Genomic DNA, 24,686 nt, shown 5'->3' on the forward strand with positions numbered 1-24,686 from the left:
AATTCATTTAAACCAGCTGATCTCAGTTCAAGAGGCTCTGGGCTGTCAGTAAAGTGTTTTCGACGTACGGAGTCATGTGTCAAAACAACATGGCACCGATCACAGCGGAGTTTGTCTATGGGAGAAATGCCAACAAAACTACATCTGGTAAGCTAATTAAGATTTTACATTGAAACCTGTTTGAGTCAAAAGATTAGAGTCTCTAGTTTCATCAGATATGGATTGACGATTTATCGCGAAACGCTACGCTGCTAAACACAATGTACACTACTGTGTACTTTAGCAAATTTTTTCCTTATTTACTGTACATGATCACATTGAGAATCAATGGGTTCATCCAAAAGCTAAAAAATGTTGCATTCAGAGGCTTTATATGGAATTAGGATGAAAATAAGGTGCATTACGAACTGTTCTGAAACCAGTGCTGACAGAAAGCACACTGGAGGTTAAACCATTCTGTAGAAAAGGAGCAAGGGAGCATCCTATAGCTCTCTATGCAGCCAAGTGCATTCAATCTAAACTTCCTATCAAAAGTTTCAGGCTGCAGATGATGTTTGGACTGCTCAACATGTTTTCAGACATTGGACAATGGTAATCAGTACATAGATTCAGAATTTATAATGTAAAATTTTATTTTAACATGGTTGGCAGTGATTGGATGATGCTGGTCATTACTTTGAATCAGTATTAATTACACTAATTTCTGATGCAATGTCTGTAATGTCTCAAAAACTTGAATAACCAAAACTCCTGGAAACTTAAACAATTTGATTAAAAAAAATCAGACTTTATCTTGGTAGTATTTAAAATTTCACAACTTAGTCCTGCTGTCCACTTATGTTGGCATACATTTTTGGGCAAACTTTGCTCTAGAATTTTTATTTTATTTTATTATTTAGGTGCTACTAGTTACAAATCAATAAGGGAAATGGAAAATGCACACAGCAGACACGCACAATTCTTATTACCACAATGTGTCCAGATGTTTTACTTTTACTATTCCCATTGTTTTCAATGATAACTCTCATTACCATAGAACAGTTTTATTTTATTTTTACTTTTTGCTTTGCTGTATTATAGTAGGGAATACTACTATGATGTATTAATACTTTACAATTCACATATCATTTTTTTCACATTGCAGTAATGAAATTTGGGGGGGTTAAATGTGTGAAACTATTGAAAATAATGTCACAATGTAAAAAAAATCTTAAAGGCCCCAAAAAGAACCTTCATTTTCTATATGCAAATTATTATTTCTTTTTTCTTTTGATTTTGTAGTAAAATGAAACCAGGACATTTTCATTTTCTTGAGTATCGCCCAATAAAACAAATCCACATAGACTAGCAGAAATGTACTGCTACAATGTATATTAGAATAGTTATAATAAAATTAGGTCTAAAGTCTAAATATCTACCTGATACTTTGATGAAAAAAATATTTTTTGAGCAATTAAAATGACTTGGGGTCTCAATTTAAACATTAAATTTAAAATATTGCTAAATGTATTTATTTAAAAATATTCAAGCTGCAATTAGCATTTCTGTTAACATTCCATTTAATTATATACTAAATGTGTAATGTGTAGGGATTAAAAAAATATTTTCATTAATGTGTCTGAATGTGTAGATGTGTAGTTCTTTCATCTGTAAAATGGATTCAGACATCTCTGCATCTGACAGGATGTTTTGGTATGTGTGTGGGGAGAATCGAGCACAGTTGCTAATAAAAGAACACACAGGTGTGATGTGACATCATAGTGTGTCATCAGTTAGCTCTTTGTGAGATCGTACATGACGCATGAATATTTCTTAGTTTGGATGCTGGCTGTATTTGTTCATTCCATCTTTTCTTTCTGCTACACAAGCATATACAAGCACATGAACTGACCTTTGACCTCCAGCACAAGTTCAGGCTTTAGGTTGTTGCGTATGATCCCATCTCCTGTGATGCTCCAGAACTGATTGTCTTTGCCTGGTTCAGGTGAGATATTCAACCTGCAACCTGCCATTATAACACCCCCAGAGGTCTCCAGGCAACAGTTCTCTAGCAGCTGCAGACAGACAGACGCAAGCATTAATAAAGCTCTTATAATGTACGAAAAAACATAAATCTCCCTCATTTGCTCACATTGACCCTTATAAAAACATTTGTTGATTCACTTGAACAACCTTGAAAATTAACTTGTTCATGTAAATATGTTGTAAACTGTTCTGTCACCTTAATTTTCAGTCTTTGCCAAGATATGTGTCAGAAGCAGTACACAGAGCTATAGTACAGATAACAACCACTTGAGTTCAGGTACACATCTGTAATTCCAGCTGCACTATCAGGGTGTTTGAAAAAGTAATCATACTAACAAGTACCTTGCAGTGCAGTAGTCCGTTCTCATAGACCCAGATCTGCTCTGGACCTCCGGATTCTTCCAGCACCTGGACCCGGAGCAGTTTTATATCCTCGAGGGACCCGGAGAGAGACATCAAGCAGCCTGTCTCTGCACTACGCAACCGGAAGTAAACACGTTTCTGTTGAGAAAGAGACACAGAAGTCAAACACACCAGTATCTAGGCTCTAGTAAAAGGTAAAATACTGTGAAAAATCCATTCGATAAGTTCCCAAACAATTAACTATCAAGCCTAAGCACAAAACTATACAACACCCCACTGTTCCTGAACATACACACCCCAGTCATAAAACATTCTGAGAACCAGAAAAAGGTGACAGGATGTTAAAGGAAATGTTCACCCAAAAATGATAATTCTCTTTGTCGTCTCAAACTCGTATGACTTTCTTACTTCTGTGAAACACAAAGATATTTCAATGGAGATATGATGTCTGTTTGTCCATACAGTACATTGAATGGTGACCACATTTTCAAGCTACAAAAAGGACACAAAGGCAGCATGAAGGTAAGACTCCAGTGGTTTAATCCATGTCTTTTGAAGTGATCAAATCTATTTTGAGTAGAACAGACCAAAATGTAACTCCTTTTTTACTATAATTCTTCACATCAGCAGTCTCCTTTTCGATCATGATTTTAAGCTCGATTACACTTCCTAGTGCCATCTAGCGCTCTTCTCATGCGTCAAGCACTAGGAAGTGTAATCGAGCTTGAATTTATGATTGTGCCTAGTGACTGCAATGACAAGATGTACAGTGAAAAATAAGTTATATTTTGGTCTGTTCTCACCCAAAACCAATTGATGGATTATGTTTATGCTGCCTTAATGTGCTTTTTGGAACTTCAGCATTCACTTGCAATGTATGGACAAGAACACCTCATATCTTCATCATAATATCTTTGTTTGTGTTTTTCACAAAAGAAAGAAAGTTATATGAGTTTGAGATGACATATGGGTAAGTAAATGATGAGAGAATTATCATTTTTGGGTGACCTATTCATTTAAATACTGTACATCAATTAGCTCATATACTGTATAAAAATCAGATAGCAGTCAGTTAGGAGCCATTCAGCTCTTAACACAGCCATTTATCAATGAGTTATCATTAGAAATCATTTAACATATTAAATGTTTTTCATGTTTTGCCTTCTCATGATATTACCATCAATCCCAGAATTTACCAAACTTTAGCTGCGGTGGTGATTCATACCTGCAGTAATGGACGTAGAGAGCCAATCTGCTTCCAGCCTCTGAACTTCTGCCAATCGCCAATCTCACTGGGATGGAGCAGAACCTGACAACCACAGAAGTTGCTGTATTCATACAACACCCATCTATGATGACAGCATAAAACACAAATACACAAAGGTAAATATATTTTAGTGTAAATTTCAGCACTAGAATGTTATTTATCTATTACAATGAACCAAAACACTAAATTAGGAGCTTTTCTATGATATTGTAATCATATTTATAAATATTTTGACTAATTTGACAATGTTTTCAGCTATCAACAAGAGTGTAGCACTCTTCACATCCTCCGTCCCTTAGATGTCCGTTTCTGTTGTGTTTGTATGAATATTTTGGTTAGTTTAATAATGTGTTCAGCTATCAATAGGAGTATAGTACTCTCAGCTCGACTCTCAATGCAGTTTACCAAGTGTAAATCCATATGTAAGCAGAATCTGACAGATTTTCTGGGCCTCACAATTACCATGAGATATTTATCAGGAAATAACATTCATCTTCACCAAAATGTCTCTGATTTAAAGGGATAGTTCACCCAAAAATGAAAACTCTCTCACATTTACTCAAACTCATGCCACCCTAGATGTGTATGACTTTCTTTCTTCTGCAGAACACAAACAAAGATTTTTAGAAGAATATCTCAGCTCTGTAGGTCCATACAATGCATGTGAATGGTGACTAGACCTTTCAAGCTCCACATAATCACATAAAGGCAGCATAAAAGTAATCCATAAGACTCCATTTAGTTTAATCCACATCAGAAGTGATACAATAGGTGCGGGTGATAAATATTAAAAAAAATTTTTTACTATAAATCTCCACTTTCACTTTCATCTTCTTTTGTTTTTGGCAATTCACATTCTTTGTGCATATCACCACCTACTGGGCAGGGAGGAAAATTTATATATATAAAAAAAGGACTTAAATATTGTTCTCACCCACACCTATCATATCGCTTCTGAGGATATGTATTTAACCAATGGAGTCATATGGATTACTTTTATGCTGCCTTTATGTGCTTTTTGGAGCTTCAAAGTTCTGGCCACCATTCACTTGCATTGTCTGAACCTACAGAGCCAAGATATTCTTCTAAAAATCTTATCTCTCACATCTGGGATGGCATGAGGGTGAGTAAATGATCCTATCCCTTTAACAATAAGGGCTGCATTACTGATACTTCAGAGACAGACTTGCACCTGAGCTCTGAATATGCTTCAGAAATCACTCACATTCCTCCATTCACCAACAGAGAGTTGACCCGCCCATCAATCCCAGCCAGAGACAGGTTCACAGCTCCGTCCGTCAAAACTATTTTACGCCCTCTGAAGCTGGATTTACAGAAGAGTGTAATAGAGGGGATAGAAAACTCCTGAAGAAGACAAGAAACAGAACAAATGTTACAGAGCTTATTATGACACAACAAATCCACACATTCACTCTCTCACTCTTTTCTCCAGTACTCACATGTCCTACAGTATGGACAGAGCTGATTTTGCAGTTTGAGTTGAGCAAGCCCAGAGCCTCAGGGTTTGGGTATTCTCCTTCCTCCAGTACGTACATGTTGTCTGTGAACTGTGGGCCATCGAACACCACCCAGCTTTGAAAACACAAAAAGGGAATTTTGACATCTTTAAATAAGCCTTTTTTCTTGATAGCTAATTTAACATTTTAGTGTGATTCTGATGTATTCCCACCTCCCAGCTAGAACCTTGCAGGACATGGGGTGGAATCCCTCTGGCAGGAATGCCACACTTTCTTCTAAGGCCAAAACTTCTCCCTGAAACCCTGGCTCAGAGAACAACTGCACCTGAGAACCAAGAAAAATGAGAGTGATAAAATCCAATGAGAGGCAAACGAGAGCATCACACCAGAACAAATCTCCAATCTCATTTAATAACTGATGAAACCACACTGAGTAGCAAAATGTCTTTGATCTAGTTGAATAACTAGATCTTCATCCCTGGACAGGAACACACCAAAAACACTGTAATTATAAATAACCCTGCCTAGAATCTGCATCCACTGAATTTCAGAGAAAACTCTAATTCAAACTGGTGTTATTCACAAAGTTCTACATATCCCTCCCTCTTTGGTGTTTGTATATTAATATTTTGGCTGACTTCAACAATGCTTTCATCTACAAATAAGACTATAATACTCTCGAAACCATTACACAGAATTTCTCTGATTTTTTCCCACGACCAGAGCAGAAAATGTAAAAATAAAGTGGGCGGATTCCATGTGGACCTTGTTATGAGACAACAAACATATCAAACTCACCTTATATCTGGACAGCCCTTCAGTCTGACCCTGAGATAGAAAAATAAAACAAATGAAGCCATGGAGATACAAACACAAGCACCTACTTGAGGTTTTATGGAATAAGAATTTCAGGACACATTTAATTGGAAACAATGGATCAAAATTAAATACACTGCAAAAAAATCATAATGATTACCAAAACCACAGGCTGCAGAGATGAGATCTTGTAGTTCTTTGCGCCCCAGTCTTTCGGGCTGGCATAGAGACCTTTCTGTAGAACATACAGCTCACCCGAGAATCGTGCATTCTCAAATGCTATCCACCTTGTTTACAGTCAGATGTCAAACAGATAGAATGACTATCTCACAGTTTTTTGTGAGATTAAGTTTAGTGTGATCTTGAGTTGTATCTCATATTCACATATTTTCATTTTATCTGTATACAAAGCAGTCACACCCTTCACCGCTTATGCAGCATTACAGTGGTATGCCTACCTGCATGTGTATGTGAGTGTGTTTGAATGCCATTTTGTCTGTTAGTGAGAGAGGATATTTTTGTGTGTCTATTTGCATGTGAAAGAGAGGAGAGAGAAGCTGTGGGTGTGTATGCCACACCTTGACTACACAGTCACTGATTAAATGATAACTAGTGTATTTCTCAGGATATCAAACACTTCAGTCATAAATACACTCCATTACAATCCTATCAAAGCAGGCATGACACTGCTTTAAACATATCAGATATAAGAGAGCTCTATTTTATTTATTACAACTCAGATCTATTTTATAGATGATGATCAGATGATCTAGTTTATAGATTAAAAAGATTAAAACTCGTATCATTTATTCACTCCAATGTTTTTCCAAACCCGTATGACTTTCGTTCTGCTGTGGAACACAAAATGAGATGTTAAGCAGAATGTTAGCCTCAGTTGCCATTCACTTTCATTGTATAGTAAAAAGATGCCGACTGAGGCTAACATTCTGCTTAACATCTAATTTTGTGTTCTACAGCAGAAAGAAAGTCATACGGGTTTGGAAAAACATGAGGGCGAGTAAATTACAAAATTTTCATTTTTAGGTCATTAAGCATTTCACTGATAGATTTACTATCCTGTCAAGGGTTAAGAAAGACAGAAGAAAAAAGAGAGAGGGAAAGAGAAAAGTGTGACGCCTGAGGGAGGAACGATTAGTGACAAATGGAAAATGGAGGAATAGACACTCACACGCCAGAGAGGACTTCCACAGATTGTGTCTTTATGCCAAAGCCAGTGTTTTCCATGTTGATGACAGGTTCCAGTAGGTCCACATTCATCCCTCTTTCACTGAACTCTCGTTCGCTGAACATTCTCATGTGAGGAGTCATATAATCCTACAGAAGGACACAAAACCATGAAATGACTTACAACCTCCCTATTCTAAGAAAAAAGCATCATACCTCACAAAAATATAGGGTTATGTACTGTATGATATAGTGAACAGTAGATTTTGATGTTGGGACTTCCTTGCTGTAACATGATAATTCTGTGCATTGTTTATTTATCTAATACTCATCTTCATCTCATGTTACTTAGTGAGGGTGTCTGTGTACATACTGCTAATATAGGACATATAGAGAAGAGCCCGTCTTCCAATCCACCCCAGTCAGTGAAGTCTGCATACTCTCCCTCCTCCAGAAGATACTGGTGACCCTCAAATCCTGGTGCAGAATAGCCCACCCAGCTGTGTATAAATAAATATAAATAAAATGTAAAAAAATATTATTATTGTTTTGCATTGACATTATTTTCCTGAAACTTCCCCCCCATAAATTTTCATTAACTTAATGTGTCCAGAAAATTTCACTGTTTTATTGTAATTCTCATTATTCTCAATGGTGCTTTTCATGACTATTACAGTAAAATATATATATATATATAGCACAATTCAAAGGCAATACCTCAAAACAGTATTATGGTGTATAAATATTTTACAAATAAAACAATATTTTATATATATATATATATATATATATATATATATATATATATATATATATATATATATATGTGTGTGTGTGTGTGTGTGTGTGTGTGTGTTTTTTGCATTACAGTAAGTGGGGGGTTCCTTAACTATGCTCATGTAAGTCGTTTGGCTGGTTCTACAGACTTTGTGCACCATCATCACATTGCCAGTGTTATGTACGGTTTCTAAAATGGACAGAAATGTTTAAATCCACTCACAGGCCACTCAGAATTTTTATTGAGCCCACAGAACTGAGCCTCTTCCTCTTCTGCACAGAGGTGCTGTCAGGGCTTTCTTTCTCCTCTTCTGCAGTCTTGTCTTCCTCTTCTTCATCAAAGCTGTAAATGTCCCTTTCAATCTCTATGAACTCCCCTTGAAACATCGGCTTTTCAAACAGCATCGCCTGATTTCAGACAGAGAGAAAAACAGTTGTAGAATAACACTCAGTAAACTCCATTAACTCTTTCTAATTTGCAGTATCATCAAAATACACTTATATGAAAGACACAATCTAGACTGTGACAAATAATTTCAATAAATTCAAAAACAAAATACCCATGTATACCCATACATTGTACAGTATATGTGGCCCGAACTTTTCTTCTGACATTACAGACTATAACAAAACCAAAAGATACAGAGGTCTTGGAGATCCTTTATTTAATACAGCAAAAATGTGATATATTCAGCATTGGACTGGTGTGTTTATATGTGTGCACCCATGGGCAGAATATTCAGAATTGTGGGCATTCATTCTTCAGTGCCACTGAGCCTTTATGCAGAGTCTGCTCAAGGCTTGTCACCTGTGCTCAAAGCCCAGTCAGTAATACCTGAGTTCGGAATGTCAGGCACTTTCTCAAATAAAACCAAGAGGACTTTTGAGTTACAGTTCACACAAAGTAACCCTGTTTCTTTGGTCCATAATAACCTTTATTCACTTTGTACTTCTGCATTTGCCTGACATTTGCCATATCCTTTGATTGTTGTAATATTCAGTTCCGATTAAATAATTGCCAGGTTCATTCCTGTTATACAGTACATTTTCATGAGGCCATCATACACTCACCGAGCACTTTATTAGGAACACCTGTACACCTACTTATTCATGCGATTATCATAAAATAATTCAGATAAGGGTCAGGAGCTTCAGTTAATGTTCCTAATAAAGTGCTCAGTGAGTGTATGTCCTACTATACTGGATAAAATATTAAACACAATTTTTAAAAGAGGAATCACAGTAGTTAGTTTCCTTTAATCAAAATATTAAATCTTTAATCAAAATAAAAATTTCCTCAGGTTTGAGGAGATTTTTCCATTTTTTACCATGTCCCAGGGTACTATGAACCAACTTTTATCATGACTTAAATGCATTAATATAAATGGCAATACATTAAGAAATATAAATTGTTTTTTTCCCCTTTCTCTAAAATGTTTTGAAACAAAACAAAAGTGTACTTTGTCCTCAATTTCACTTTCCTTCCTATTAGTCTTTTGAACTGTAATATTCTGTACTGTACTGTAAGTTTCTTAATGATATCATCCTTTAGAAAATAACTTTATTTTTTAGAGGGGAAAACAGCATTCTGTGATGTTTTATGTATTATCAGTTTACATTTAACTATTGTGTATGTCTGTGTGTATTAGTTGGTTTGTCTCACTCTAAAACATTACATATTGTTAGATAAGAAATTGGTATGATGTCAAAATTATTATTAATTATTTTTCAAAAATATAAAAATTTACTTCAAGTTGACACCCTCATGTAAGCTAACTCTGAATCCCTAACTGAGCAATGGATAACATAAGCTCTTTATAAATATCCTGTTAGGTTTCATCCTTTTTATCTTCTTGCCTTTAGTTTAAATAATCAAGTTATAATTAAGTGTTTGAAAGTCTGGTATATCCTTAGAAATACTTTCTAAAATTACAGCACATTTTTTTTTAAAGTTGCAGAGGATACTGCATAACAGGAATGAATCATCATATCACATGCCTCCTCTGTATAATGCATGTACAGCCAAAGCCCTGACCGCAGTTTTAAAGTCAGACTGTGTGAGAGACACAATGCCTCTCAACATTCACGGCTCAGAAATCAAAGAACAAACGTTGGCACGGGCTGAGCATGCCAAGAACAAAGACCAACCCTGCCTCTTTGCATGCTCAGTCTGGTCCAGAGCCCTGACTGATACATTACCTGTAAAAACAGGTACTCTTAACGTCAGGGAGTACAGAATGTCTTTCACCAAACATAAAATAAAATTCTACTTCTTTCCTGAGTCATGTTAAATTGTTCTCAGTAAAATGATCTACATCTATTATTACAATGTGATCCAACATTTAAAGCTCACCTTAGTTTCATTGGGATTTTCCACCTTAATTTCACCCTGCGAAAAGCACAAGGAACAATTATTTATGTTTACAAAGACAATTCTTCCTTTTTATGGAACCTGTTACTAAACTTTGTTTCAAAACTAACAGACTTAAAAATAGAGCAGGATGAGAGCAAGATAAGTGTGTGATAGTGTGTAAACACCATTTTCAGAGGCCGCAGTGATCCGACAAATGGGGTCGGGAAGCCCCAGTTCTCAGGGCATGGATAAACTCCTTCCTCCAATACGGCCAAGAGCCCCTGGAAACCTGGATCACTAAAGACCATCCATCTGCGCACACAGAGAGACATGTTTGTTTTTCTATCACGGTGAGGACTTTCCATCGACTTCTGCAGTTTTCATTCTGAGGCATTATTTAGAATGTTTATTAAGCTGTTTTTCTCATACGGACCGTTGCCTGGTCCTCACAATGTACATTAGGTTATTTTTAGGTTTTACAATCCTAGTGAGTAAATTTGGTCCCAATAATGTGGGATTGTGGGCACAACCTGAATCACACAAACAGCCACACTGGAGATTAACTAGATCTATTTGGAGATGTACAGTGGTTGTTCATTTCTACAGGGTTTTAAAACAAAAAACTAATGTCTGAATAACTTTCACTCTCAAAATTCAAAGCAGGCTTGTGGAAGTTATGGTAATGAATGAACAAGGCAAGACAGAAAAAACATTTCCAAAATACCATTTCCATCTGACAGGCATTAACAGGAAAACAACATTCCAACACACACACACTTGCCCTCTCTCGGTTTCTCAGCACTAATCATAAGTCACATGCCTTAACCTCAAAACTTGCCACATTATCATGCAGTATGGCCAAACATGAAGCATATGTCTTTCACCCCACTGAAAGATCAAGTTTCTCTTATCTCATTTACCATCTCATATAATCACAGTGGTAAAAATTGACATTATCATAAAGCAGTTAAATTGCAAAGCATTGTTTATATACTGTATATTCTGGTGTTGAACAATTTTAAATAACTGCATTTTCAACAAGATCCCTTATAGAGTAGCAGCACTGGCAATATATTTAGGATCAGAACCTCACTTACACTCCAGAATGGACCTTAATGGACCCAGTACTCTGAGGAATCCCAAATGAACAGATCTCTATAGTGTCATCACAGAATGAAGTCATTCGGCCCATCCCATTCACCTCTGTGAACAGGTCGATTTTTGGTAGGCTGTAGTCCTAAAAGGACAATATCAGTGCAAGTTAGCAATGACAAACTGAAAACAAAATTATTTTATTTTTTTGATTATGTAAATAAGACTTTATTTAGATTATTTTATTTAAGAGAATTTGACTCAGTCATGCAAGTGACTCACAGTCCTAAATTAATCCAGAACAAACAGCCCAATGTTGGACTCACCCTCAATGCAAGTCTAATGGAACCAATGACCATGGGTGTGGTTGGGAGTGGCAAGCTATTTGGCCCCACCTCCCCACTGGGCTCTGTCTCTGCCCACTCATTTGCTACTTCTAATGGCCCCTCCTCCAGAGCAATGGAACGGCCCTGGAAGCCTGGCTTTTCATACAGCAGCCAGCTAATAGGAAAAGACAGGAAACATCAGTGGGTTTATAAAACCTTCAACAGATTCATGATCATAATGGGAACAGCATGTGATTTGCCTTGTTCCTTATTCTTGTTACGGCCAATTCTAATAAAAGGTGTTTGTGCATGCATAGCTATGACTAACAAGATGATAATAATGCATTTAAGAGCAACAGCAGCAGAACAAGAATATGATCAAACCATATTCCAACTATATTTCAATGACACCTTTGATTCTTTGGTTGTCTGAGAACGGTAAGATACATGTGGAATGTGCTCTTATAATGAATCAAACACTGAAAAAATGTCCTCAAAATATGGCAAGATTTGTAACATTCAGAGAAGTCTTAATGTGTTAATACAAAACAATCCGTACCATCCTCTGACGACCTTTAAGGATATGACTGGAGAGAGTTTCAGTGAGGTGGCATCCTCTATATCTCTGAACACCTCATATGCCTCTCCGCCAAACTGAGCTTGCTGGTATATCACAATCTATTAACAGGATTCAAGGGAACAACAAACATTTCAACCCTCTGCTCAAATTTGGGGCTAGTATCACTGGCTAGTATGTCCTTGCTCTGGTAAAAGAAGGTAATGAACTGGAAATCAACAACAAACTATACATTTACTAAAATATATGTATTTTAAATTATTTTAGTATATCTAATCTACAGTAAATGTAAATTAAATATTTAACACTTTCAATTTTGCCATACCTTTCCAGGGCGTCTGTGGAAGCCTCTTACAGTTGGTGTCTAGAAATTAAAAATCGTAGTTAATATTCGAACATTATTTGCATTAAGAACTGTTCTTAATGACTTTTTAAAAATGAATTTAGAAACTGACTGGACCTTCAGTTAAAAACAGTTCTTAGCACTGATAAAGTACCTGCACTACCAGAAAAAAAAGCCCAGAGGGTTTAACATTCCTCTTGTGGCATAAAGACAAGACCAACAAAAATTCCACCATTGAGAGAAAAAACCAGACAGGTAGAGACAATCAAAGCAGTTTCAAAGGTGAAGCAACACTTCACTGCATCCCTGCAGCAACTATTTTAAGATGTTTTAGACTTTTACACATTATCCACTATGTATGTAGCATGTGCTGTAAAAATACATTAACATAATTGTTTTTGGCTTGAAAGCACCAAAGTCAACGTTACATGCAACAAAACCCTAAACCTGGTCTGACTTTTCTTTTTTCTTTTCTTTCTATGTAGGCAGTAGTCAGAAAGGCAGATTTGGAACAGAGATAATATGTCAGAACATGTGTTCTTACCACTAGGCCACGGCTCAAACAAACTTTTTTAAACAGAGAACATTTTGTACTGTTTCAACATCACTCACCTCTGCACATGTTGGTGAAAGGCTGGTGGGTGTAGGCAGTGGAAACTGTTCAATAGTGTTAGATGTTATAGATGGAGATGTTAATCCTGAAACGTCTTGCAGGGCCATGTTGGCAGTAAATGTGCTGGAAGTGCTGCTAACATCAAATGGAGGAAGAGAACTTGTGTCAGGCCTTTGCTGACTCACTGCATTTGATTCTTTGCCTTTATTTATGTATTTCTCCAAAAACTCAGGCAGCTTGACTTCTGAAAATGTCGGAAGAGGAGGAGATGTGTATGGACTCTTTATCGAATCAAGAATTTTTCCCGTTACACTGCCTTGATCTGACAAATTACCATGCCCTTCTTTTGGAATTGTGACAGCATGGGATAGAGGCATGTCTTTCTTCTCTCCTGAGGTTACCACTGGCTCTGGGGGTGGTGTTGTGGGTGAGACAATCCCGTTAATGAGAGCACTTGGTTCGGTTCGGGTTTTTCTAGACATATTTGGCAAGTTCATGAGGTTTGAGAGGATTGACATTCTTTCCAACCTTGAGGAAAGTTTTCTAGATCCTTCTGTAATGTTATTGTTTTCGCCATCATTTTTCTCCACAGTGATTGCAACCTTTTCAGCTTTGTCTTGTTCCCGCCTTGAGGAGAGAGCTTTATAAAGCAGGCTGTCCTCAGATCGTTTGGATGGTGGATTGTTTTTTGTCTCTTCATTTTTCTTCTTGATAATCATGGCTGGAGAGGGGTCTTTAGGTCCTGCAGTTTTTCTTGAACCAAACTGGAATTGTTCTGGATCGAATATCTTCTCAAAGTGATCTTCTTTAATGGCAGGCATGGCGAAAGGTGGTGATGGCATCTTGTTCTGCCCATGTTTTCTGGGTGGCAAAGAAAAAGGCGAACAGTGCTTCTTGATGTTACAAATGAAATCCTCAAAATCATCGGAAGTGTCAAGCTGATTATCATCACTTGCAGAACAATCCATTCGTCTCTCTGTTTTCTTCTTCTCAAAACTTTGGTCAACATCTAACCAACTCGATGGTGCCTTGTTATTTTTTGAGAGGTTTTTGGAGTCCATAGGAAGACTCTGAGATGTAAACTGGTGAAGACTTTGGTCATCTGGTGGTTTCATTTTTTTTAGGTTACAAGCTGGCATTTTATCTTTAACCTTTGTAGGGTCCTTGATTTTCACATGGGATTCTGTGTTTTTAATTTGGACTGCACTCTTTATGTCCACTTTGGAAGTCTGTTTATCTGGTATTTTAAGTGATGGAAGTTTCTTTTCTAAAGTCTGATCACCATTTTGAACAGGTTCTGCTTTAGAAGGAGCCTCTGGAGTCATTATCACCGCTACTGGCGTCTCATCAACTTCCTTTAACTTATTAATCTCATTTAGTTTGACACACTCCAGGTTTGGAGATTTACTTGTGTCACCTAACTCAGCAGTTGTCTCTGAGTTTGATTGCTTCTCCGATACATTGGATTTACCACTTTCTTGTTCAATTTTAACGTAATCAATTCTTGAGATATCTAGTTGTGTAATTGTGGGTATTATTTCTGGTTGTTTAAAATCTGAATTTACACCATTTTTTACACTGTGTTCTTTAGTTTTAATCTTCTGGTTTGTCTCAGATGAATTCTCTGAAATGACTCCAAAGGTCTTTTCCTGAGAAGAGCAAGACTGCTCCGCACCTTGAGTGCTCCAAACACTGGATGTGTAATGATCCGTCTCTGGTATTGTGGAAATTTCATCTGCCTTACCAAGGTCACAATTCTCTTTCTCCAACCTAACCTGGTCATTTTCAACAGGATAATTCTTTTCGACAACATCTGATTGCTCTTCTGTTGCAGCTGGGACTTGTGGGTCTGATGAAACTAATAGATCTGATTCTGTCGGTTGTTGGATGGATGCATTTTCCCGAGAAGACCAAGACTGTTCAGTACCTTTAGTGCTCAGATCGCTGGATGTGTAGTGACCCGTCTCTGTTATTGTGGAAATTTCATCTGCCTTAGCAAGGGCACAATTCTCTTTCTCCAACCCAACCTTGCCGTTTTCAACAACATCAACATCTGATTGCACAACATCTGATTTAACAACATCTGATTGCTTGTCTAGTGCATCTTGTACTTGTGGGTCCATTGAAATCGTTAGATCTGATTCTATCTGTTGTTGGACGGATTGTAAATCACTGTTTGTTGAAAGTGGCATGTGTGGTCTGACTGTATTCTCAGCATCCCCAGATTTTTCACAGTTCTTTGTTTTGGAAGTAGCTTTCAGTTGTTCATCAATAATTTCCACTTTGCCAGTTTCAGCATCAGATTTCAGAGAGGCTGTTGGTGTAATGTGCAAACTTGCAGTCTTTTCAGCTGTATTTATATTTGGATCCAAAGCTGTAGTTTGCTCTGTCTTCCTAAAATCTCTCTTGGGTTTGGGTTTAGTGGGACTTTGGAGACTTGGCGCTGCTGATGGAAAATCAACCACCTCTTTGAAAGGACATTTCTCTTTGGGCTCTGGTGATGCCTTAACCACAACATTGCAAGTGGTTTGGTCACATTCAGAAGAGTTGTCATCAATGACAGAACTGGTAACCAGGATTGACTCACTTCTCTCTGGCATGGTAAGTGGCAGTGAGGATGGTTGATATGACTCACTTTCTCCATGGGCAACTTCTCCATCTGAGGGCTGTTTTAGAAGACCCTTTGGTGTCGTTCGAGGAAGTTTCCTCACTGCTGGTAACACATCAGTCATGAATTTTTTTGGACTCTTTGGCCCACTGAGCTGGGTTTCATTTGTAGGTTTCTGCTCTGATTGGTGACTGGCAGGCGCTGAGGAAGAAAGTGAGTTTGTCTCGGCTTTGTTGTCATGTGTAGCTGTTTTGCTACCAGCGTCACATGATTTGACTTTTGCCTCAGTCATTTTACTCTTTGAGTAATGAAAACTACTCTTTGATGTTGGATTTTGATCACTGACAATTGATGGTTGTGTTTTGGACCTTTGGATATCTTTGTATGCTCTGAATTCTGTGTTAAATTTTGAACCGGAATTCTCCATTGAGGATGGGGAAGACGGGGATTTATCGTTTTTATCTTCAGAGACTGATTTTTTTAGACTTCTTTTAGGCTTTGAAAGTGTGACCTGTTCTTTAGTGGGTTGAGACATTTTTGGTTTTACTGAGGTGTCCAAAACATCTTTCTCTTCCACTAACTTAGTGGGTGACATCTTCTGCACTGAGGTTATTGATTCTGCCTCATTCTGATGTTTGGTGATCTTCTGACCTTCTGCTTTTGAGGGCAAATCATATACTGTAACAACCTCTACCACTTTCTTTGGTTTTGAAAGAACCTCTGGTGCTGTTTTCTTGGGAATTTTGGACTTGATGTCAGTTGATTTATTGAATGAAACTGATTGCTCCTTTGCAGTTGGAGATTTAATCTCTTTTTGATCCGAGTGTTTCTGTGAAATCCTCCCTACTGTAGTAACATCTATCTTTGATGCATCAGACAGGCTTTTAATTCGAGATATCACAACTTTTGTTTTAGGGGCAACTTGTGGTGGAGGGCTCTTAGCTTTAATTCCACCATTTGACCCACTACCTGCTCTGTCCATACGCTTGGATGACATAGATGAGTTTTGAGGACTGCTCACAACAGTATTAAATAGTCCTTTATGACTTGTCATTTCTAGGAAATTAGATTCCTCCTTGATGTCTGTAGCTTCTGTATTTTCCGATGAAAGTTCAGTGGGGCTATCAACATCCTTATCAAGAGGCTGCTTTAATGCACCTTCAGTGACTTCTTCTACTGATGCATGTGTCTGTTGGTTGGAATGCTTGACATTCACACTATTGGTGGTTGATAATCTGTGGAAAGATGACAATATAAATACAACAGAAATGAGACCAGTGTGGCAGGATCAATGCATTCAGATTCCAAATATTGTTGTCTGCTTTCCAGATGCTTTCAAAAGTATTCACCGCATTTATGAAAAATAATTTGATTTGTTCAATTGTTTAAAAAACAAAAAAGACACATCATGTGTAAAACCTATGTGCACACTGTTCCTGTTAAATTAATTCAGATTGTTAATTCTAAACATGTTTGACTGCATTTCTAACCCTGCCATCATCATCACTGCAAACTCCTAAATACATTTCTAAAACTTTTAAGCATGACAAACAATGGTATTCGATTGGGTAGCCCATAATAATAACTCAGATTTAAAAAGGGCTCATTAATCACAAGGGAAATTGCACACAATGATTGAATATTCATTATGACTTCATTTCAAAGATTTACATGCCATAATTGATGGTAATTATGTTTTGTGTGAATTAAAGGATGAATCATTCAGAACACAAACAAAACTGCTATAGAAACCACAGTGATGATCACTGCCTTAACAGTAATCATGTACAATTAGTTTTAATTGCATACAGTCCAGTAGCTGGTAGAGCAACACCTAGGTCACAGGTTCAGTTTGTACTGATTGAAAAAAATTAAAGCTTGAATGCACTTTAAGTCACTTTGGATAAAAGTGTCTGCTAAATGCATAAATGTGTAGGTTTTTATTCACTTTTACGTTTACTTTTACTTGATCTATCCCTTAAAAATGACTTACATTGGAGTAACCTAATGTATTATGGTTGATTTAGTCATATTTAATAATGGACATGAATAAAACCAGTTGATTTAGATTTTACCGCATAAAGAACAAGGGTTACCTTACAAAACTTTTTTATAGAGCAGTTATCAAACATTAGGCAAAACTCATTTAATGTCAAAATCCTCACCTAGTCTTTATAAAATACACCCAGAAAAAGGTACAATTCCAGTTCTTAATCAATTCTTAATCTTTAACTTATTCCATTTAACTGGAACTTTAAACTGGAAATTTCACAAGCTTTTAAATATATGGAGAAACCTAAACCTATAGAAAGATCTGAAAGTCATTGTTCGCATCAAAATGAGTATCATATTGCACACAGTAATCTGCACTGTACCACTGAACAAAGGTCCTGCTGCTCATTAACACAAAACACATAGGACAAGTACTTACATTTTCACCTTAACCTGCTGGATATTCTGCGTTATTTCCAAGTTTGTCTCACTTTGGGTCTCTGTTTCAGCTTGTTCATCCCCGTCCACACTTGACTGAGGACTAACAAACACTCTTTTAGCAAAGACTTTCTCGCTCTGTGACAGTTTTAAGCTTCTGCGTTTCTCCGCGTAGCTTTCAGCACTCTGGTCTTTAGAAATAAAGCTCTCCTCAGTGTCTGGCTCAGATGCTTTTGTGCTGTGCTCCTCAAAGGCCTTTGTGGTGCAGGTGGCTGGCTCTGGCACTTGCGGAGGACCAGGAGTGTTGATGGTAGCTGTGTCGAGTGCAAAATAGCGCTCCACTGGGCTGGCTGGATCAAGTTCTACATAAGAGAGTGAGTCAGTAATGGAGCTCACACTCTCCTCCTCTGTCAGGTGAGTTTCCGCCCACACGGCTCTGTATACTTGACCAGGGGAAGGAAAAGACTGCGATGAGCTCTCCTCTGCCTCAGGGGATGTGGCTATTGTTGAAGTGAGAGACTCATTATTGCTTAGTTTGCGTGACATTCGTTTGCCACTGTTTTTCTTCCCCATGTGATCAGTCTTTGTCTCTTCTCCACGCTGACTGTCAGAGGACAACGGGCTTCTGGACTGTGAACCGAGAGTCACTCCGACAAGTGCCGTGTAATTCCCGCTTCCTCTGATAGTGGGTTTCAAAACTGTCTTTTTACTCTCTGTCCCCCCTAAGACTATGGGGGACTTTGGCGTTTCAGGGGTTTGTATAGGGTCTTCTGCACATTTCTTTAGTGTTGCGTCTGAGATTTCATCTCTTGTCTCCTCAAGGTACACCTTGAGCTTCCTGCTGGCCTCTGTTACGAGACGTTCAGTCTTTCCATCGCAGCAAGTCTCGACCCTACTCACCTTGACAACTTCCACCTCTTTTACGCTCCCTCGTCCGCTACTGCCGCTGTCAGCAAATGGTAAATCACCTCCGTCTGCAATGAGGGAGGCTACGCTACACACGCTGGGACTTCGTCTTTGCGCCGACCCAAACACTGAATCATAATTCTCTCTGTATAAACCACCACTGGGGGTCCGTCTCAGTTCTTCGAATACTGGGGATTTGGTTGGGCTGTTTGTATTTGGTGACACGATTTCATCCCTGTCATCTGATATGGTTCTGCTTTTTTTCCTCCGCGAGAAAAGGTTTCCAATACGGTTAAGAACACTTCCACTTTTCTCCTCAGAACTCTTAAAGAACAAGAAAGAAAGAATCGAATTAAATCATATAAGCATAGATTGTTATAGTGGATATAAAACTATAAAGGTTGCACTTTATTTTACAGTATGTGTACTTTCCCTAGAAATTACTGAGTAATATTAGGTAACTACATTAGAAGTACAGTACTGTAAAATAAAATGCTACCAATATAACCTTAGCTAAAGGGTGTGTGGAATTCCACTAAGTTCATAATCTTCAATCTTATGAAATTTTATTTAGTATTTTGTAGTAATTTTTTTAAACAAATTGACCGAATATCTTAAAAAGAATTCACAAACATCACAAAAATTGTGCAAATCCAGCTATTTCTTCCTGTGAAGCACATACAGGTGCATCTCAATAAATTAGAATGTCGTGGGAAAGTTCATTTATTTCAGTAATTCAACTCAAATTGTGAAACTCGTGTATTAAATAAATTCAATGCACACAGACTGAAGTAGTTTAAGTCTTTGGTTCTTTTAATTGTGATGATTTTGCTCACATTTAACAAAAACCCACCAATTCACTATCTCAAAAAATTAGAATACATCATAAGACCAATAAAAAAAGCATTTTTAGTGAATTGTTGGCCTTCTGGAAAGTATGTTCATTTACTGTATATGTACTCAATACTTGGTAGGGGCTCCTTTTGCTTTAATTACTGCCTCAATTCGGCGTGGCATGGAGGTGATCAGTTTGTGGCACTGCTGAGGTGGTATGGAAGCCCAGGTTTCTTTGACAGTGGCCTTCAGCTCATCTGCATTTTTTGGTCTCTTGTTTCTCATTTTCCTCTTGACAATACCCCATAGATTCTCTATGGGGTTCAGGTCTGGTGAGTTTGCTGGCCAGTCAAGCACACCAACACCATGGTCATTTAACCAACTTTTGGTGCTTTTGGCAGTGTGGGCAGGTGCCAAATCCTGCTGGAAAATGAAATCAGCATCTTTAAAAAGCTGGTCAGCAGAAGGAAGCATGAAGTGCTCTAAAAATTCTTGGTAAACGGGTGCAGTGACTTTGGTTTTCAAAAAACACAATGGACCAACACCAGCAGATGACATTGCACCCCAAATCATCACAGACTGTGGAAACTTAACACTGGACTTCAAGCAACTTGGGCTATGAGCTTCTCCACCCTTCCTCCAGACTCTAGGACCTTGGTTTCCAAATGAAATACAAAACTTGCTCTCATCTGAAAAGAGGACTTTGGACCACTGGGCAACAGTCCATTTTTTCCTTCTCCTTAGCCCAGGTAAGACGCCTCTGACGTTGTCTGTGGTTCAGGAGTGGCTTAACAAGAGGAATACGACAACTGTAGCCAAATTCCTTGACACGTCTGTGTGTGGTGGCTCTTGATGCCTTGACCCCAGCCTCAGTCCATTCCATGTGAAGTTCACCCAAATTTTTGAATCGATTTTGCTTGACAATCCTCATAAGGCTGCGGTTCTCTCGGTTGGTTGTGCATCTTTTTCTTCCACACTTTTTCCTTCCACTCAACTTTCTGTTAACATGCTTGGATACAGCACTCAAACAGCCAGCTTCTTTGGCAATGAATATTTGTGGCTTACCCTCCTTGTGAAGGGTGTCAATGATTGTCTTCTGGACAACTGTCAGATCAGCAGTCTTCCCCATGATTGTGTAGCCTAGTGAACCAAACTGAGAGACCATTTTGAAGGCTCAGGAAACCTTTGCAGGTGTTTTGAGTTGATTAGCTGATTGGCATGTCACCATATTCTAATTTTTTGAGATAGTGAATTGGTGGGTTTTTGTTAAATGTGAGCCAAAATCATCACAATTAAAAGAACCAAAGACTTAAACTACTTCAGTCTGTGTGCATTGAATTTATTTAATACACGAGTTTCACAATTTGAGTTGAATTACTGAAATAAATGAACTTTTCCACGACATTCTAATTTATTGAGATGCACCAGTATTCCTGTCGAGTGCTTATACAGTATATCTTCCTCTGAAGTATGGCTGAAATGATTAGTCAACGTTATCATTCATAAATATTTCTTTAGGAACTTTTTTTTTGACACCATATAAAATATTACTCAGCTTGCTGATGATAATGGAATTTTGGTCAAATACAAGCTATTCTTATGGTGTAAAAATGCTTCAAATGGTTGCTGATATACATAAATGAATATGACAAAAATGGTAAGCGCTAACAATTAGCTGTATTCACTACAGAAACCAAACACTCCTTCACCATGTTGAAAGTTTAGGACTCCTCCCATCTCGGAAACTCGGGTATCAAAATTATCTCCGAGTTTCCCAGTCATAAAATAGCGCAACACTGACTGCCCACTTTTTAAGCGGTCTGGGTTCTGGAAGTATTTTCTCCATTCATTTCTTCCATATACTTTTAATAAAGTCCTTCATAAAAGAGTTGTAAACCATGAAACAAACCAACCAGCTCCGAGGTGAATCACAACATCACAAACTTTGTTTTGAGGCAAAAAAGTATTTGAAAATCAGACATAAAGACAAAGGTACAAGGCTGTGTACTTACTGTCTTTACTGAGGGCATGGACTACAATCCCATCAAGCATTGCGAATGATGTCATTGAATAAAAAACAATGGGAATATATAAAACTATTGATTTTAGGTTGTTGATTATAAGAATAGAAACAATACATTTTACATTTATTGCAATATATTCTGATATGTATAAATACATAAGTAGTTTAAGCGTGAAGGGAGACCGACTCACTGTGTCATGGGAGCACGCGGTCGTTTCGCGGGTTTAGTTGGACACGGTTCTCTGATTGGTGGATCTTTCTCTGCTGTACCATGGGTAATGTAGTTATTTACCATGAATTCCACTATCAAACATGATTTTTAAACAATGAAGTTGAGATAACGCAGACGGATGGCTTCAACAGAAGCATATACCATCAATGAACAACCTCGTAGCTCACGGAAGGTCTGTCTTTAAAGGTTTATAAGTTATCGTTGAAAATTAGTTTGTCTATGGGATAAATTAATGGGATTTTTACTTTCGGAACCAGACTGTTACGCTCTATTACGGCTTGAGGGGTCGTTCATGTGAAACTTCCGAGTGGGAAACTCGTATTTATGATAATTCCGATAGCATGTGAAGGCAGCATTAGCCCAATATACAATGCAAAAAAAATTTTAAAAAAGTGTTTTTTATTTGTCTTTTTTGGTTTGTTTTCCAATATAAATATCAAAAACTCCTTACGTAAATTTACTTTAAGAGCTATACTGCAGAAGATAAAATGCTATTGGAGAATGTTGAATATAATATTTAATATATTTTAATATTTTAAAATATCTAATAATCCTTAAAACTAGATAAATTTACATGAGAAGCAACATACAAGATATGTAGACTTGCTTTCAGAGAATATATACTGAATATAAGTAAATGTTGTCTTTACTAGGGCTGCCCCCGACCAAAGATTTTCCTAGTCGACTAGTAGGCATTAGTTTTAGCCATTAGTCGACTAGTTGTCGCACATTTAAGATATTTATTTTAATTTTATTTTTTCTCCCCAATTTTGGCATGCCCAATTCCCAATGCACTCTAAGTCCTCGTGGTGGCGTAGTGACTCGCCTCAATCCGGGTGGCGGAGGATGAATCTCAGTTGCCTCCACATCTGAGACAGTCAATCCGTGCATTTTATCATGTGGCTTGTTGAGCGTGTTACTGCGGAGACCTAGCGCGTGTGGAGGCTCACAATATACTCCATGGCATCCACGCACAACTCCCCGCGCCCCACCGAGAGCGAGAACCACATTATAGCGACCACGAGGAGGTTAACCTAACGTGACTCTACCCAACCTAGCAACTGGGCCAACTTGTTGCTTAGGAAGCCTGACTGGAGTCACTCAGCACGCCCTGGATTAGAACTAGTGAACTCCAGGGGTGGTAGCCAGCGTCTTTTACCACTGAGCTACCCAGGCCCCCATTATTAAGCTATTATTATTATCAAATTAATATGACAAATATTCATTGACGACCTTATTTTCCATGACTAACACGAGACGATGACGAGACGGCACCGACGTCATTAAACACTAACTGTGACTATATCAACATGCAATATTGTTGATGAAAAAAGACGAGACTAAAATGTCATTTAAAAATAAAATCTTTACCAAAATCTCTCTTTATTTTTGTTGAAAAAAAAAAAAAAAAAAAAAAAAGAGGAGACAAAATATTGTAGTCTTGTTTTTTTTTTTTTTTCTAAATTACAATCCAAATATCCTGTTCATTGGATGGCATGAGCAGCAGTTTCCTTTCCTGTGCTGCATGCGGCATATCAGGACTAAACAAGCACAGTGACCTAACTGATTACCTAAAGTTCGTTAAATAATGACAGCAACAGTTGCACATGGGAGAAAGAGAAGATGATATGAATGCTAACCACAAAGAAACCGAGGTAGGTTAACGTCTTGATGGTAATGTTAGGTTGTTGTTTTTTTTTTTGTTATATTAAGACAACAAGTGACAACTATATTAGACAACTTAATAAGCTATATTAAGACAAGGTATTATGTAGGCTGTATTTTATAGCTAAACAACTCATTAAGCTAATAGTTTAGCAAATTGTTGTGAAGGAGCTGAAAATGAGCGGCAAAGGTAACGTAGGATTGAGTATAAACCAATGACTTATGTATTTGGCATGTATTTGGTGACAATGCTGTTTATTTGTCCTTCACATTACCATCAAAATGAATATGATTTGGCATCAAAACGAATTTGAATATGTTATAAAAACTAATTGCCTACAAATACACACCTCAATAAAGGTGTCTGCAGTAATATGCCTGCATAAAGTACTTACTTTGTGAGTATAATACCACCTAGTTTTGATTGTGTAGAGTTTTCTTTTTCTGGATACTCAGGGTTTGTCTTAAGTTAAAATCATAGCAATGATTTACTTATAGTGCAACACTTGGATTTCTTGATGTTGCATCTGTCTAAATGTGACTAAATGTGACTAAAATATGACTAAAATGTCAACAGTTTTCATAGAATAAAACTAGAATAAAATACTGAGGGTTTTCTTTGACTAAGATAAGACTAAAATGCCCAGACTTTTAGTCAACTAAAATTAACAAGGACATTTGACACATGACTAAGACTAAATTAAAAAATAGCTGACAAAATGAACACTACCACAGACACGCATTTGAAGAAACACACTTTATTATATTATTAA

At 37.5% G+C, this 24,686-nt stretch overlaps 1 protein-coding gene across 2 annotated transcripts in view; it reads right to left on the bottom strand.

The window, feature by feature from the left end:
* LOC127454823 (uncharacterized) overlaps positions 1-24,686 on the bottom strand; it is a 65,710-nt gene that overhangs the window by 2,214 nt on the left and 38,810 nt on the right. For both annotated transcript variants that reach the window (XM_051722272.1, XM_051722273.1), the window contains 19 exons: positions 18,255-19,483; positions 13,215-17,058; positions 12,585-12,623; positions 12,242-12,360; positions 11,683-11,857; positions 11,362-11,501; positions 10,450-10,576; positions 10,265-10,300; positions 8,135-8,319; positions 7,508-7,634; positions 7,139-7,284; positions 6,110-6,236; positions 5,932-5,961; positions 5,346-5,458; positions 5,116-5,248; positions 4,881-5,020; positions 3,614-3,737; positions 2,368-2,526; positions 1,892-2,054 (listed from right to left, as the gene is read on the bottom strand). In XM_051722272.1, the coding sequence (XP_051578232.1) occupies positions 1,892-2,054; positions 2,368-2,526; positions 3,614-3,737; positions 4,881-5,020; positions 5,116-5,248; positions 5,346-5,458; positions 5,932-5,961; positions 6,110-6,236; positions 7,139-7,284; positions 7,508-7,634; positions 8,135-8,319; positions 10,265-10,300; positions 10,450-10,576; positions 11,362-11,501; positions 11,683-11,857; positions 12,242-12,360; positions 12,585-12,623; positions 13,215-17,058; positions 18,255-19,483 (7,156 nt within the window). The remainder of the gene's footprint in view (positions 1-1,891; positions 2,055-2,367; positions 2,527-3,613; positions 3,738-4,880; positions 5,021-5,115; positions 5,249-5,345; positions 5,459-5,931; positions 5,962-6,109; positions 6,237-7,138; positions 7,285-7,507; positions 7,635-8,134; positions 8,320-10,264; positions 10,301-10,449; positions 10,577-11,361; positions 11,502-11,682; positions 11,858-12,241; positions 12,361-12,584; positions 12,624-13,214; positions 17,059-18,254; positions 19,484-24,686) is intronic.

This window comes from Myxocyprinus asiaticus, chromosome 17, assembly GCF_019703515.2.
Source record: "Myxocyprinus asiaticus isolate MX2 ecotype Aquarium Trade chromosome 17, UBuf_Myxa_2, whole genome shotgun sequence".
Taxonomy (NCBI): domain Eukaryota; kingdom Metazoa; phylum Chordata; class Actinopteri; order Cypriniformes; family Catostomidae; genus Myxocyprinus; species Myxocyprinus asiaticus.